Below are 17,302 nucleotides of genomic sequence, written 5' to 3' on the forward strand. Positions count from 1 at the left end.
GAAGAACAATCTGTACAAAACAATATTTTATTCCATAAAACCAATAAAACAACAAAAACATGTGTATAAAATGTTAAAAAGTGCTATACTAGTGTGTAATACATGTATAATGTAACATGGTGGTGGTGTGGGTAAAGGCTATACCAGTGTGTAATACATGTATAATGTAACATGGTGGTGGTGACTATGAATAGTGAAAAAAAAATCTTTTTTTGTTAGTAAAAATCATATTTTCTTAGTCCATCTTATTAGAAGATCAAAAACTTCCAATAAAACTTGCATAGAAAGTACTGATTCAGACACATTGTATATCGGTTCAACTGTAAAATGATAAACATAAGTATTATGCCATGACTATCAATCAAACTACGAAATATAAAGCACATATGGTCCCATTTATTTACCAATCATTAAGATGTACCCAACATACATTCCAATAACTCTCATGCTAATGAAATTTATAAAAACCTAAATATGAAATGTTTTTTAAGAACATTTTAAGTCTGGTTAGTACCTAAGTACATTGTAAAACATCCAAACCTGTTAAACAATCAAGCCTGATTCAAACAGTTAAGAATCATGCAAAATGTGATTCATGGGTAAAAATAATATAGAATGCACTGTAGAGTTCAAAATTAAAGGAGATAACTCTGTTAATGACACACAAATACAATAGAATCTGTTGGATTTTCAATGTTGATTATCTCCTATGTGCAAGCAGATTTGAATGAATAATTAAACATTTCATAGTATAGACCCAAAAAACAACTTAATAACAAAAATAAAAATATGTAGCCTTTTTGGGGTGCATCACATTTTTCAGGTTTTGCATGATTATTACAAAGACATCTACTTAATATCATTCCTCTACTTTTACTGGCAAGAAATTCTACTATGGTATTTTTTTATTTTCATAAGTTGGTTACAAGTGCTAGGCTAAATGTTCTCCTGTCACAAAAATCCATTGAAGAAACAGTGACTTTAACATTTGACCTCAAAAGTGCTATACTTTTAAAGTTTCCATCTGTGAAAATATCATTTTTTAAAAACTCCATTACTCTTTATATGTATTAAGTTTTATTTAAAAAATTGGACTTCTTTTTTTGTCTTTAAAGTCTGTCACAGTCACATTTTTCACATACATTTTGTTATAAAAACATCACAATATTTTCTAAAACTTACAGCACAAAAGAGTGGGTTCAAACTAAGTACATGTGTTTAACTGAAAGATGAATGGAAAGCTGAATTCTACTGCTCTACATAGATAGGGACAATACATAATGGGTTTCTCTAACTTTTGATCAAAACATCTCATTATTACTTACTACTGATTTCAAGTCAATCTCATATATTCAAGTAGTATCAATGCAAACTCCTGCACCTATGTAAGAGACAGTACAAATTTCTCAAAATCTCATATCACTAAAGTACAATGCTGTATACAGCACTATCAAATACTTCAGACCAAAATGTCTCCCAACAATTACTCTTCTTCTATTACAGAAAGTTGACATTTCATCTTTCCCACATACTGAAAGGCTTGCTTTCTATGAAATGGCTTCTCACTCTTTCAAATGTCTTTTCACTTAATCACTCTGGAAGTCTAGATTTCTCAAGAATTAATGAAGAGTTGAGAACTTCTATCTGTTCATCCTTCTCCTTTAGTAACTTTCTCAGTCTGTTGATCTCATCCTCTTGGCTCTCTATCCTTGTCTGCATCTCATATATTATCTAAAATAATCAAAAACTTTAAAATGAACTTACTTCAACAGAGTTACACAAAGTTCAAATAAACTAATAGTTCTGTAAAAAGTGTAGCATTCCTAAACTAGTTAAAAAACTATGGTATACATATGTAGAAATTCCCAAAGGAAGAATTGGGATTTCTTTTTTCATGATCAAGAAACTTTTTTTCACAAGTAGAGCAAAGTGAAATAATTAAAAAGTTGATGAGTTACTCTAATTATGGTAAAACTTTCAAACATAACTGTATTCATTCCAGCATGCTTATGTAAAAGGAATTAGGAAACACTAGTTAATCTTTTTATTTTACATGTTTTGCCTACTAGTTTATAGGGATACTTGTCTATCCACAAAGACAGTACATTCAATAAATTCCCCAATGTGACTTTACCTGATCTTTGGTAAGGAATAATTCACTTTGCAGTAACTCTTTGGTAGTAGGTCTGTCTATATGTACTGAGTTAGTCATCTTGCTCACAGCTGTAGCCTGGAAGAGATTGAACACACATTTATTAAATAGGGTTTTTGCACGTTAATTCTCAACTCCTTGTCCATTTGGTTCAACCATATAAGAATCAGACAAGAATAATTTGCAGAAATTTTCATTGCTGAAGTGCATATAACTTAAAATTTTGCAGTACAATTCAACCTGCATGTTTTTTTTCCAAAAGACTAAATCTTTCTCCACCACCATGGATCTGTGCTACAAAGTGTATACAGTGGTTGTTTCTTGGGACATTGAATGTTCTATGTCTACATTAAAAATTTCTGCAAAGTTGCTGTCATGTATTAATGTTACTGAAGGACTTACCTGATTTTTATACGTACATGTACTAATAACTAATGTAAAAATCAATGGTGGTTTTTATTTGATGTATAAATGTATTCCCATGTCAAATATAAAATAACAAAAATATTTGCTTCAATTGAGGTACCATTGAGACTAAAAATGAACACTTTGTATACTCATTATACCAGAGTTGCATTCTATACACTTTTGTATTTGCTATTTGAAAAGAATTTTGTAATACCTGAGCATGCCAGTGCTGTTTTGTCTGAGTATCTATTTCCCCATGTCTCAGTAACTCAAGACATTTATACTTTTCCATATCTGTCTTAAACCAGTGAAACAGTTCATACAGTATCACACCTAGACTGTATATATCACTCTGAAGAAATAAATATTAACAAAATTTAAAATAATAAATACAGTGATGCGCTCCTATTTGGGTTAAAAATAATGACCATTTGAGTTTCTTTCATTACCCTTGGATCTCAATAAGATTCCAATTAAATAAAAACAACCTAATGTCATCAGGCTTTCACATTTTCAACTGTCCTCAACTTCATAGGAACTACATGGCAGAAATCAGGATAGGATTTCAAGATAGATTGACCATTAATAAAGACAGGAAGAATTAAGTGATTTTTCTAAGACTAAGAAGCAATATTTTACTTAAAAAATACTTAACAGTACCTTATCAATTAAACTGAAAAAAAAATAAAATAAATTATGTGACTGCCATCATCACAGTGTATATAAACCAAGTGTATACAATTATCTTTAAACATTTCCTATTATCAGATAATGATTATAAAGATAAATTCTGTACCTACCTTGTTAGTGTAAATAGAACCCTGTAACTGTTCTGGAGCTCCATAAGTCGACGTTCCTACTCCTGTTGTATGGGTATCCCAGTAAAACTTATCTAAAAAAAATCAATTATCATGATGCTTGTTTTGTCATAAAACACATTGAAACCTGCAGAACTGTATCCTGAATAAATGGAAACCTATCTAAAGCATACATTTTCTGGAGTCTTTTTAAGTCTGAAGCAAACACCTGTCTAAACTAAATAAAGTCTTCAGTCCTAACAGGGATTTAGACATGTTTCAGTATACTACTGGTATATTGTTAATAAAAATATGTAATTTGACAGTGCATCATAAGCCTCAATAGGCTGGCTAGTTATTACTGTATGTAATGTTACTGTAACTTATAGAGTGAAATTATATACTGTACATAGATCAACAGACAGAATGAAAGAATGTGTGACAGAAAAGGGATACCAATATTCTTCATAAGATTTATAGATAGCATCCTGGTAACCCATGATTTTCAATATAGCATTTTGCATCTAAAAATTAAAGCATGACATTTGTATTGGACACTATGGGAAGTTATTTTGGTAAAAAATATAGCATTAGGGCAATGTATTGCTATACAACCCCAGTCTTTCCGAAGCTTCATCGGACTGTCAGATACCACTGGTAAAATTGTGACAGGACCGGTAAAAAAATCTGGAACACCAGACCGGAAGTCCAGAAAATTTTCATTATTACCCGGTAGTCATTCTCGATTCAGGTCAAAATGGACATTAAAACTTAAAACTTAAAAATAGTATGTCATCATAGGACTGAATGTCCTGAAAAAAAATTAACCTTTGGAAAGAATGACCCTAGGGAGATCACTGCATCACCAACTACTTGAAATTGAGAGTACTGCACAATTACTATTAAACCCCCACCCCATCCCACCATTCCCCCACCAAAAAAAAACCAACAAAAACATGCCCCTACAAAATATAACAATCAAAATACATGATATAGAAGGAATAGATCTGACATGATAGAAAATCACCCCATCTTTTATAAATTAGTCCAACTCAAAAATGTAATACATGAAATTTATTAAAAATTGAAATGAAGCTTACATTCAAAGAAATAAACATTAAATAGAAATTTCATGAAAATTACTGGAAGTATATATGAGACAGATGAATGGACAGGTGAACAATGGTTTACCACAAAACATCCAATCTAGAAAGAGCCTTATAATAAAAGGACTCTTCAACCTACCAACATCATCTACAGGAGAAGGTGTCAACAGGGAACCAGCTTGTCCTGGATTTCTCAGATCATCCTTGGCTAAACCAAAGTCTCCTATCTTAACATGAAGGTCATGACCTTGCAGGAAAATATTTCTTGGCTAAAAATAAAACATCAACTTGAACAAATGCAGCATTTCATTGATATAAATGGTTGAAAATTAAAACTGAAAATTGCTGATTAATTCCAGAAATCAAGGTAGTGGCCTGAGGCTTTAAAATATTAGCTGTTTTAAGAAAAAAAGAAAATTATTTAAAATGTGTATACAATTTGACTATGCATTGTAAACCTCTGTCATCAGTTACTTTGACTTCAAGTGTAATGTAGTAGAAGTGACTTCACTGACCTTCAGATCTCTGTGAATCAGACCATTTGAATGTATAAAGTCCACACCTTTCACCAGCTGTTTAAAGATCTTCATATTTGCTGATGCATATGCTTTAAATTCTAAAATTACAAATGTTACCATATATTAAGGCAAAGACAAAGTACCAGTGTTTCTGCTAACATGCTTTGAAAAAACTAGGGTTGGTATGTAGGAAAAACTTTTTTTCATAAGTTTTTGGCTTGTCTATACTGGAGTCACATTCAGTCTTGAATCGTGTTGGTCAAATAATGGCCAAAAACTTACTGGTAGGCACAAAAAAGTAGGTTTGGTAAAGTTAGTGGAAACACAGGGGAATATTTTTTTTTACTTAATAATTCTGTCAAATCCTACGAGTTTAATTAACAAAAAGTAAAAAAATATATGAAAGAACTGAAAAAGAGACTATGAAACAATATATGGGAAGCTCAATAGTTTTCAAGCAATTTGAGAGTAAAGATGCCATATCTGTAAAAAGAAAGCCATTTTAGCACATAGAGAACCATAAGAGCATGCACATGTTCTTCTGAAAGGCGAAAGGGTGCTGCATAACTAATGATTAGATAGTGGGATACCATCACTTTAAGAAGCACAATACAGTCTCCATTGACCTCACAATGAATGGAAAGCTTTCAACATGGATAAACAACATACCAGTAAATGAAGAAGTAAGCCTCAATGAATGGAAAGCATTCAACATGGATAAACACCATACCAGTAAATGAAGAAGTAAGCCTCAATGAATGGAAAGCTTTCAACATGGATAAACAACATACCAGTAAATGAAGAAGTAAGCCTCAATGAATGGAAAGTTTTCAACATGGATAAACAACATACCAGTAAATGAAGAAGTAAGCCTCAATGAATGGAAAGTATTCAACATGGATAAACATCATACCAGTAAATGAAGAAGTAAGCCTCAATGAATGGAAAGCATTCAACATGGATAAACACCATACCAGTAAATGAAGAAGTAAGCCTCAATGAATGGAAAGCTTTCAACATGGATAAACAACATACCAGTAAATGAAGAAGTAAGCGTCATAATGAATGGAAAGCATTCAATATGGATAAACAACATACCAGTAAATGAAGAAGTAAGCGTCATAATGAATGGAAAGCATTCAATATGGATAAACAACATACCAGTAAATGAAAAAGTAAGTCTCACAATGAATGGAAAGCTTTCAACATGGATAAAGAACATATGAGTAAATGCAGAAGTAGCCTTAATGAATAGAAAATTTTAATGTCATCCATTAGTAGCATGGATAAACAACATACCAGTAAATGAAGAACATTTAGAATTCCTCTTTATCAACCAATCCCTGAGTGTCGAACTACACAACTCCATCTGTATAAATAATGTTACATGGATCTGAAATTAAATATATGAAAAGAGCTTTTGTTCATGACGTTTTTCAATGATTTAAGTGGCTATCCATGTTCTTCATATTCTGTCATGAATTGGAGTTCATGTATAAATCAAACTCTGACCACTTTCATACACCTCTAAAAATCTATTGTGGAGTCTTCTTGACATGCTTCAAAAATGTTAAAATTTTCTTTTTAATGCTGCTAAAATGAATAATGAATTTGCAAAAATTGGTTTTGAATATGTAAATCAGTTCAGTTTTATTATAGACTTGACAAAAAAATATATAAACTTTTCCTGTAGAGAAAACAGAGAAACTATCAGACAACTGTCAATAAAGTGTATTTATTAACGATTATTAGTTACATTTACATATGTACCAATAAAGGTAACAACAAAATTACCAAACACTAATCCGATTCATAATCAAGTCAGGTCCAAAATAAATTTAGCAAAATAGATATTACACCACCGGAGCAGTTGGTACTGCAATGGTCCCGACTTGGTACAGGCACTTCATACAAAATGGTGGGTTAAATCTAGGTTTTACAGCATGCTAAACCTCCCTCCTCCATTGCAGCGTGACTATACCAGTGGTGATTAAAAAGCATTTGCATGCCCTTGTCATAATTGGTAAATTAGTGGTCACATCAGCACAAAGAACATTTTACAAAAAACAATCATTACTCATTGTTTTATAAGAAACTGACTATTTTTCAACTAAGGACTGATATCTAAAAAAGAATTTTGTAAGAGACCATTTAAGACACATTTCCTCATACCCTGGATTCAGAAGTCTGTTATGCTCTGGTGGATATATTGACGGTAACCATTTACCAAAAGAAGGGTTGTTGACAGACAATACATCATCGATATATCTGTATGTAACGTTAAAAGATTTAGCATCTTATAAATTTTTATTCTTTATGAGGTTCGTAAGAAATTCAGTCCAAGTCTGATTATGTTGCAATTCCGTCTTACTAAAAACGATGTTTCAACACAAACCAAAACCACATATCTAATGGAGAAATGTGCACACACAGACAGATAGACAGACGAAAATCTTTTTGACACAACATGAATATGTATTAATTATTAAAAAGCATTAAATAAATTTGTTAGAACATTCAGTACATGTATACCAACCTTAGAATGTATATTATCCTCACTATAGTTATGGTGTAACATCAACTGTTTGTTATGAGCATCGTCATGTAATTTTTCACGACATAACACACAATCACAACTTACACTCCTCCTCAATCTACCAGGTTTATCCCAAAATGTATGTTTATGTTCAACATCATCCCATGCCTCACCGCAAGCACTTGCACCATTATGGAATTCTGAGTCAAAGAATTTAGAGATACAGCTGTGTTTTGGAAATGAACTCTTTGTACTTTTATCACCTTGGCAACTGTCATTATTACAAGTTTTGTTTCTTAGAAGTTGACAAGCTTCACAATATTCTGATTGAGAATTATCTAGATACCAGCTGTCTGACAGTTCTACAAGTTTAGGTAAACTGTTTTGGTTATTGTCCATGGAACGCTCATTATCAAACTGTACATGTGAGTCAAATATAATACTGTCTCCAAACTCAGTTGACCTGTCTGTGTATATCCTATTTAAATATAAAATAAATATTCACTGTAATTGTCCCATAAACTTTTTTGTAAGAACCATAGTATTACTATAAAAATTTAAAGCTAGACACTAGAAAAATCATGTTGGTATAGAACTAAATAATGCATATACTGTTTGGCTTTAAGCTTGAATTAGTTTTTACAGCTTATGATCATTCACATTTTGTTAGCTTTACATACCAGTAAACGTATTAGTCTGAAAGTTTTACATAACAATACATGTACAAGTCTGAAAGCTTTACATATCAGTACGTGTTAGTCTGAAAGCTTTACATACCAGTACATGTATTAGTCTGAAAGCTTTACATACCAGTACATGTATTAGTCTGAAAACTTTGCATACCAGTACATGTATTAGTCTGAAAGCTTTACATAACAGTACATGTATTAGTCTGAAATTTGAAGGTTTGTTGATTTGTGATTTTTCATATTTTTTTTAACTTTCCTTACATTCAACTGATACACATGTAATTTAAATTTAGAAGGAAATTTACATTTGTGGTTTAATTTAATAATGAACATTCCTGAACGTTGGGAATTGTTGTTCGGAAATCTAATTATGGGATGGACTGGACATTTCAAACTTAAACTTTCATCAATCATTTTTCCCATGCAATTAAGGAACACAACATTTGGAACAAAATTGATTGATTGATTGCCTATGGTTTAGCCTCCAATGGCAGACATTTCATGTATTCCAGGATGAGACCATTGACCAATCAAACAGTGCGAGTCATACTTTCACTTTGCTAGCTCAGAGAAACTACAGCTCACAGGTAGGCATGCCACCCTACTGATACACATTCTCAACTGTATGCTTGGCAGAGAGGTGACTATCCATTTTAAAGTTTTGGTGTGGCTTGACCCCACAACCTTCTGCACTCAAGCTGAATAGGCTACCTTGAGACCAACAAAGCAATGGACAAAATTATGTTTACTGGTTACACCTAAAGAACTTATTTGGTAATTGATTTGAATCATTGTATGGTATGGAAAAAGACTTATTATCTTATTCAAGTGATTCATCAAACCATACTACATATATTACCTGCTTTCTTTAGATGCACTGGATAGACTATCATCATCCGATACAATTCTGGTTCCTGGAGGGTCTGAATAAAAAGAGCTTTAGTAAGCCAAATAGAGGGCAATAAATAAAAAAGTTGGGTCTTGTCTAACTGTGCCTACATTTTTGTAAATAGTAACATAAGCACTAGCATTTATCAGCAAGGAGGCTGGGATTTTTTTTTAAATCAAATTTAAATTATCAAAAATTTTTAGCAAAACATTTTTTTACTCAGCCAAGGACAGAAAAAAAAATTGAAATTCAATACAAAATGTATTTCCCCTTTTGACTTAACAATAAGAATTTTCTAACAAGAATTTAACTAATCTGCTGCTGAAATTTGTTTTAACTCCATATAAACTCCCAAGATGAACACAGTCTATGCCTAAGGCTTTTTCTTCATTTTTGATATCAAAACTCATTGTCCATTAACATATTAATGATGACCATTCACACATACAAACTGGTCCTCTTTGACAAAGTTTCTCAACTCTGTGGTTAAAAAAGATCTATCCTGGTAACTGCACATTCAACAAAACTTGGTTAGAATTATGTGAAAATTAGGTTTATTACTGTTTTGGCTTGTAGCTGAATATCACTTTTCTCAACGACTGACTGATTAATTGTCAAGTAAGTCTCCGACATGAACAACATCAAACTCACCAAACATTAGATCAGTGGAGTATTCCAACCATGCAGCATTGTACCCTACAATGTTAGGATGCTGTAAGCTGGCTAAAGCCTTTACTTCTCTTAATACCTGTAAAAAAGTGAGTAGCAGTATTTATAAACAACATAGTCTAAGCCTTTTCAAAATGTCCTTTGATAACATATTTACAGAAAAAAAAACAGAAACTGTGAAACACCCCTATCAGTAAGCAATAATTAGAAAAAAATCAGGGCATCAAAAAGATGTTATGGCAGGAAAACACAGGTAGTGTGATATGTAGTCCCTAATACATAGTAGTAGAATATGATAGGGTATGTATTTCTTGCAAATATATGAATGGGGTGTTTATCCAGCTCCAGCTGCACCCTGTACCAAAATAACAAGTGACCCCCTATGTCCTGAATACCTTACCTTACACATGACAAATTGCTTGCCCAGTGAACAGTGCATATTCTAGAATTTGGCAACAAAACACAACAATTCTTTTTAAAAAAAACAAATAGTAGTTATAAATAAGAAGAATTGAATAGTGAAACAACAATATCATATACATGTACCTTCATCCATATATCAGGCTGTGAGTGTTTAAACTTGATTTTCTTTATGGCATAAAATCTTCCATCAAGTTTATGATGCGCCTGTAAGTAAATAACTGGTGACAAATTCTTGATGTCTATATACCATAAGCTAACTCTTGTGCAACATGCATATCAAGATTTGAAAAATTCATAAAATTCTTAATATGTGGACCATCTTCTTAAATAAAGTCTTCAATACATATTTAAACCTGGGGAAAGGCAGAGTCAGATTTTGAAGGTGTAATTAAAAGTGATATGAAACATATTTTTAGTAACAATAAGTGTTTTTAAACTCTATTCCTTATATATATATTAATATCAAAACCTTTCAGTCAAATGTATAAATACTTGACTGCAGCACAAACATGGCTGCATTCTATTTTGTTTAAATTAAAAATGAGGGCAAGTAAATTTCAAGCATTACAACTGCAACAATTAATGAAAGTAACATGAACAACCAATAATGAAGAGATCTTCAACCTTAGTAATTGCTGATGGACTAGTAGAGTCACGTGAGGATAGCAGATTTAGTTTCTTAATTGGCAAAGTCAATGTACACATAAATGCCGACAACTTTTTGATACAATCAGTAAAAACACTGAGTTGTCCATAATTTGGCACTTTTGTCAGTAATCTTTCGTAAAATTGAAATCAACACCTTGAACTTATCTTGGATGAAATGTGTTTTGTTCACTGTAAGAAACAATAAGATTTATCTTAACTGAGATCGATAACATTCGTGAAATCTAAACGCACCACATGATCCAGAAACCCATTGCACATAATTCAATGGCATCTGCAAAGGGTCTAAACAATCTGAATAAATTTTCTTAACCAGGAACAGCTGGGTCTGAAAATGATTGGAAACGTAAATATTAGACTATTGACTGTAAAGACCTTAATATTCTACCTGAAATTTGTAGAAATTACAGACATATCATAATGGTTGGCATCTATGTGTACATATGCAAAATGTTTCTGAATTATATATGCTGTCCTGGTATATGCATTGCATTAGACAAATGAAGACAATGAAAATTATATTTTTTTGACATTTCATTTTATGTGAAGTTTACTACTGTACACAAATACCTTATAAACAGAGCCAAAACCCCCTTTTCCTATTTTGCCTTCCTCTGTAAATTCTGTTTTGTATCGGGAGGTCTGCATCTGTAGTATATCTTCAGATGGAGTAACAGAGGTCTGGGGACTCAATCTGTACAACAATAAGATTATCATCATATAAACTTTTTCTGAGATATTAGCCATTGGAAAAGCACCAACCATTAGTACAAGAGCTGTATATGAAATAAAAAGATCTACCATTATTTCCAATACACTATAAGCATGTATCCAGATCAGAAAGTTCATGTTAAGATTAGTCACATATCTTGTAATTGGATCTGATAAGATTATTTCTTAAAAGTTAATAGAGATAAATTTAAAAGAGATTAACTGAGAAGCTGGGTACCAAATCAGTTTCATAACTAGTTTCTACCTTATGTTTGTGGGGGGTAAAACCAGTGGTACCAGAACATTTTTATATCAACCATTCAAAATGCAATCAAAAATGAACATCAACATTCATCAAAGAAACACTAGATGTTGATGTTCACTTTTGAGAGTAAGATTAAGTTTTTATTGTTATCATATAAAAGTGCATGTATATTGCTTGACCAACTTAGTTATAACAATAATGATAGAAAGTTTTGCTTCTCACCTGATTCAAATCATTTAAATTTATAATTGTATCTAGCAATTTAACAAACCTATGCATCTGTTCTAGGTGTGATGATGGTGATGGCAAGGCTTTCCTAGTCTGAAAATTATATAGATAAAAGGTAATTATGTAGAAAATGAAATTTCCCATATCAAGTTTTATGAAATATATAAATGGAATTAGCACTGTGATATACAATGTACTATGTTATTCTGTATCAAGACAATGTGTAAAATAAAAAGAGAAGGGCTTAAGTACAAGAAACCCATATTCCTCTTTCTTTTAATGTTAAAAGTGCCAATACTCCAAAAATACGAAATTTCAACGAGATAGACCTAGGTTAAGGGACATGACTCTTGAAATTAATGAAATGTTTGTGTTATATTCAATTTCACCAAAGCCTATCAAGCTTTCATTTGAAACAGAATAAAATCAGTTCAAGATACCTTGATGCTTACATGAGTATGATGTGAAATCCTGAATACAAACATTCCAATGATTTCTAAGAGTTGTGTCCCTTACCCTAGGTCTACCTCCTTAAGGCAATGAAAAGTAAGTGGAGCTTGCTACCATGGTGACAAACACGGTACTAAAACAGGATTATTTAAATCCATCTGGGAAATTTTTACTTATTTTCTTTGAAGTTATGGCAAATGTACAGACGTATAAAAGAACAGTACATGTATATAAAAAAAGTGTATAAAATCTAATTATATCACATTTGTCATGCTAGGATAAAACACTATTTCTAAGTGCAATAAAATAATAAATTTTCACCAAGTATAGGGACTTTTGTGTAATTTTATTCAAAAGTATTATTTTTTAATTACCTTGGTACTGTGACTTACTGTATCAATTTTCATCATGGCAGTGTGTAAAACATGGTCCATAAATAATCTATATTGTGATCGGACACTGTGCATATCATCTATGGCTGTCAGTGCTGGCACCACATTTAGTCGGACTAAATGCTTGCTAATTGCTGCAACATTAAAAACAGATTAGTATACATGTACAGCAAGTTTCACCTCTGTTCCATATATTAACATAATGGTATTATCTAGATATTTTACATTTGATCAAAAATAATAAAGCTTTTCTTTAAGAACTGGAATAAACATATAATGTAGGACAATACTAAGTACAATGTATAGTGGTGAAGAACTATTGCAAACAAATTAATTTTTGCGGTTGCTAATTTTCATTGATTCTGTAAAGTGATCATATTAATCAGTTTCTGCAGTTTTCATAATGATAAGCATTTCAAATAGTGTTAAAAATCAATTTTGTGAATACTATTTCTTATGCTTATCTGTTCACAGCAAAAAAAGTGAAAATAAGCACACCCTGAAAATTTACACATTAACAGCATTGTTTCACAGGGACGAGTTTTCGTGGTTTAAACCAAGAAATTAAATTACGAATAAAACTAGACAAGTCTTGTTAAAAACATAAAGGCTATTTTTAACTCAAACTCAAGGAATTAAGAAAAATAATTAAAATTAAACAAACCATGAAAATAGATCATTACAAATATAAATACCTTTACACTCACTCACAACCATACTTTTATCACATTACTAGTTTACCTTTGAACAATTCCTTCCCTTTGGATTCATCTTCGGCATACATGTGACACAGTTGTTCTAGAATCGACACCATCAACAGATGTGATGGGACTGTCTTCGGAACCAGAGCATTCTGGTATCTTCCATTAGGTTCAGAATTTGTTTCACTGTTTGGACCCATACTGCTTATATCAGAGTCTACAAAATCAGAAATACTGGGAAAATTGAAATTCATTTTCAAACACTTTTCAAATAAAATTCAAAATTACATTATTCATGTTTACAAGCCACTGACTAATTACCTAAGAATATTTACATTTTAAGCTGTTTTTAAGTTCTCATACAATTTAAACATGTGAAAGGCCACTTATATCTGTTTAAATAAAAAAAAAATGTTGAATGTTTAATATCCAAATCTGTTCCAAACACCTATGATCATTTGGAAAGGCCAAGTGTCAATTTACTGAATTTTAAAATGACCCCAAATAAATTCTCACTAAGCCACAAAAATCAATTAGATTTACTATAAATAGTGTGTTATGTTCGTATCTTATACACAACACTTTGTATAATGACCATTCTTATTTCAGTTTCTTACCATCGAAGACTGTAACTGGCTTTGGTCTGTAACTTTTGAAAGCAGCAGCAATCTTTTTCTTCTTGTCTCTATTACCATCCCCCATTCTCACATAGGTCTGTATACCATTACATTTATACAGCCCTACATAAAACATACAAAAAATCAAGTTTTACAACTAATGAAGTATCCCAGCTGATCTAAGTACTTCTTTACCATTCATAGCCTCTCCCTTCAACAAACATACACAATTAATTCGGTAATAACAGTCTAAAAATTGCAATGTATTGAAGAAACAACCTCATTTTTTTCACCATTCGTTTTTTACTTTGTTTTTACTGTACAAGGTACCATTTTTCAATGTTAGTGCATGTATATTGGTTGTCCCTATTTCCAGCAGAATAACTTGCATGTATGCCATGACAAGATCATGCTCATGTACTAGTACAAAATGTAGTTTTAATATATACAGAGAGTACCGGTAGTCCATTGAAAATAGACTACGTGAAACTTTAAAATTAAAACCTAATTTGTGTGTGTTAATATAAATTCATTGAAGTATCTTTCTTTTAAAATAGAGTTTAACATTACATAGGGAGATTATTGTGGCTAAAGCTAGGATATTTTCTTATATTTCCAACCTATGCTTGTGAAAAAGGACTTTTTTGGAATAAAGTATCTTTTTTCAACTAGTTAATTTTTCAAAATCAGGATTTTCTTTAATACAAAACTTGTTATTATGGGCACCAAAATACATGTTAACATAAATCTAATTTTGCTGCCTATGATACAAGAAAATTCACATTATTTGATTTTATTGACAGGTTTGACATAAAAGAAAATGTTAATTTAAAAAAAAAATAGTTTTCTGAAATTACTATTAATTATAAATCAATCCTTTCTACCATTTAATAAGCCATAACAGGCAAATGAGGTATTCTGAGTCTCTAAATAGCTGTGAAAGATATTGTAATAAATGAATTAGTTTTCAAAAACACTTAACAACAAATCAATTTATATGAATCTTTAAAAAATCCAAAATTTTCATCTTTAGTCTGAAGAGACTTAAATTTGAACAGTAATATACTAATGTTCCTCTTATGTTTAACAAAAAAAATAAAATGCTTAGCAGAATGCAGCTAGATGCGCTTGCAAAGATCAAACCCTAAACAGATGGGGCAAATATAGACCGAATATTCAAGCTTGATACAACTCTAAATTTGATTGTGAAAGTAATTAAAAATATGACACAAAACATAAAAATAAAAAAGTAGCTTAAATTATTTTTAAAAAATTTAACAAAGTTTCATGATAATAGCTAGTATATAAGTAATTGGCATATATACCAGTATGGGAATTATCCCATTTTTATGATTTTTAAACCAAAAATCAAAAATTCATTATCATTGAAGAGGGAGCTAAGATCATTAGTAATAAACTATTTTTAAAAGTTCCATGAAAATGGGTGCAACCATTGTTCAGCTAAAGTAGGAAAAATGTGAAATCCCCATTTTATTATGAACCAAGTCCCATAACTCTGAATTGTAAAATCGGAAATTTTAATACAAAAATTGAAAGGGAGCTTACCGGTACATCAATATATATATAAACAGTTTATAAAAGTTTCATAGATATTGCTGCAAAGGTTTTTGAAATATATTCTGAATATACAAAACCATCCCATTTTTGTACTAATTAAGTTCCATTAGTCAAAAATGAAGAAGTGTAAATTTATAAATATTGAAAGGGAGCTCAAATCAAAAGAGAAAAGTACTCTACGCAAAGTTACTCCATTTTTCAAAATAGAAATTTGAGAGATGTAGCTAACCAGCACATGTAAATGTTTAAAATTACAAATGAATTTATTATCACCATTTATTTTATCAAAAAGAACAGAAGAAATTAATCTGTCACTGGTAGCATTAGAATTTGATGGATTGCTTTCACTCTGATGAAAAGGCCAAAATAAAACACACTAATTTCAAGCATGCATATTTTGTTAAAAAATATCCCAATTTACGGTATCAAACAGAGAAAGTATAAAGTAGCATAACATCAGTTTTTGAGTCTGAATCGTGAAAATCAAGTAGCAAACAGCGAGTGTCTATTCAGAAAAAGTGAGTATTGAGTACCAAACAGTGAATATTCAAATAAAGTGAGTATCGAGTACGGAGTACCAAACAGTGAGTGTCTATTCAGACAGAGTATCGAGTACCAATGAATATTCAGAAGTGAGTATCGAGTACAGAGTACCAAACGGAGAGTGTCTATTCTGAAAAGTGAGTTTTGAGTAGCAAACAATGAATATTGAGTTAGAAAAAGTGAGTGTAAACGTTTTTGAAATTATTTTCTAATGCATGAGATACTATATATACTCGAAGACCAAAAGTAATTACTGGTGATTTGTTAGACAATAAATCCTGAGGCTGCTCAAACTAAGGCGAACTCGTTGGAAGAAATCACTATTTCCAACTCAATAGTCACTATTTGCTACTTGATAGTATCAAGATACTCAACTAGAAGTTGGAAAAACACAAAACAATGGACATAATAAATATTGGAGCATGAAACTTACTTTAATCATTTGTCTGCAAACCTAACTTAGCTAGTGGAAAGTAATGACATGATGACAAGCTTGAAAACAATGCCATTCTGAGTATAGGCCAAGCTGCAGCAAGAGTTTGTAAACTAGTAAATCCTGGAAAGTTCTAGAAGTTAACAGTGCTTTACAGTTTTTTAAAGTAAAAATTTACAATGTATCCATAATTGATGTTAAATATATAATTTGAACTTTTGCATTCCTGTCATCAGGCTTTAGCTGTAATTGATGTTTAGGTCCCTCCGAAATCAAAAAAGAAAATATTGCTGATTTGAGTTACCCCCCATTGTTGACTGAGAACATTTCAGAATAGATGTATTCCATCAGTTTAAATAAACAATGTTTAATACGTTTAATGTGATACATTTTTTAAATGAATGTGCATATAAGTTAAATCATTTTACAGAGGGTAAGTGCTTTATAAGTGTTAAAAAAACTGATGCAACGGGCTGCATGTTTACCGTATGATGAAATGCCCCATAATTTTCTATCCCGATGAATTTCCGC

General features: G+C 31.4%; 1 protein-coding gene across 1 annotated transcript; it reads right to left on the minus strand.

Moving 5' to 3' along the window:
• Positions 1-11: 11 nt before the first annotated feature.
• On the minus strand, positions 12-17,294 carry LOC148616340 (eukaryotic translation initiation factor 2-alpha kinase 1-like). The gene is made up of 17 exons (XM_088583253.1): positions 17,257-17,294; positions 14,218-14,340; positions 13,641-13,817; positions 12,882-13,033; positions 12,101-12,150; positions 11,424-11,547; positions 10,311-10,391; positions 9,747-9,843; positions 9,066-9,129; positions 7,518-7,995; positions 6,281-6,374; positions 4,979-5,079; positions 4,603-4,732; positions 3,361-3,452; positions 2,775-2,912; positions 2,135-2,230; positions 12-1,731 (listed from the first exon to the last, which is right to left on the minus strand). The coding sequence occupies exons 2-17, from the start codon at positions 14,300-14,302 to the stop codon at positions 1,591-1,593; spliced, it is 2,100 nt and encodes a 699-aa protein (XP_088439379.1). The 5' UTR covers positions 14,303-14,340; positions 17,257-17,294; the 3' UTR covers positions 12-1,590.
• Between the last annotated feature and the right edge of the window lie 8 nt (positions 17,295-17,302).

This window comes from Perna viridis, chromosome 5 (genome assembly GCF_037379345.1).
Source record: "Perna viridis isolate PV_CMFRI_1.1 ecotype Kerala chromosome 5, ASM3737934v1, whole genome shotgun sequence".
In the NCBI taxonomy this organism is placed as follows: Eukaryota; Metazoa; Mollusca; class Bivalvia; order Mytilida; family Mytilidae; genus Perna; species Perna viridis.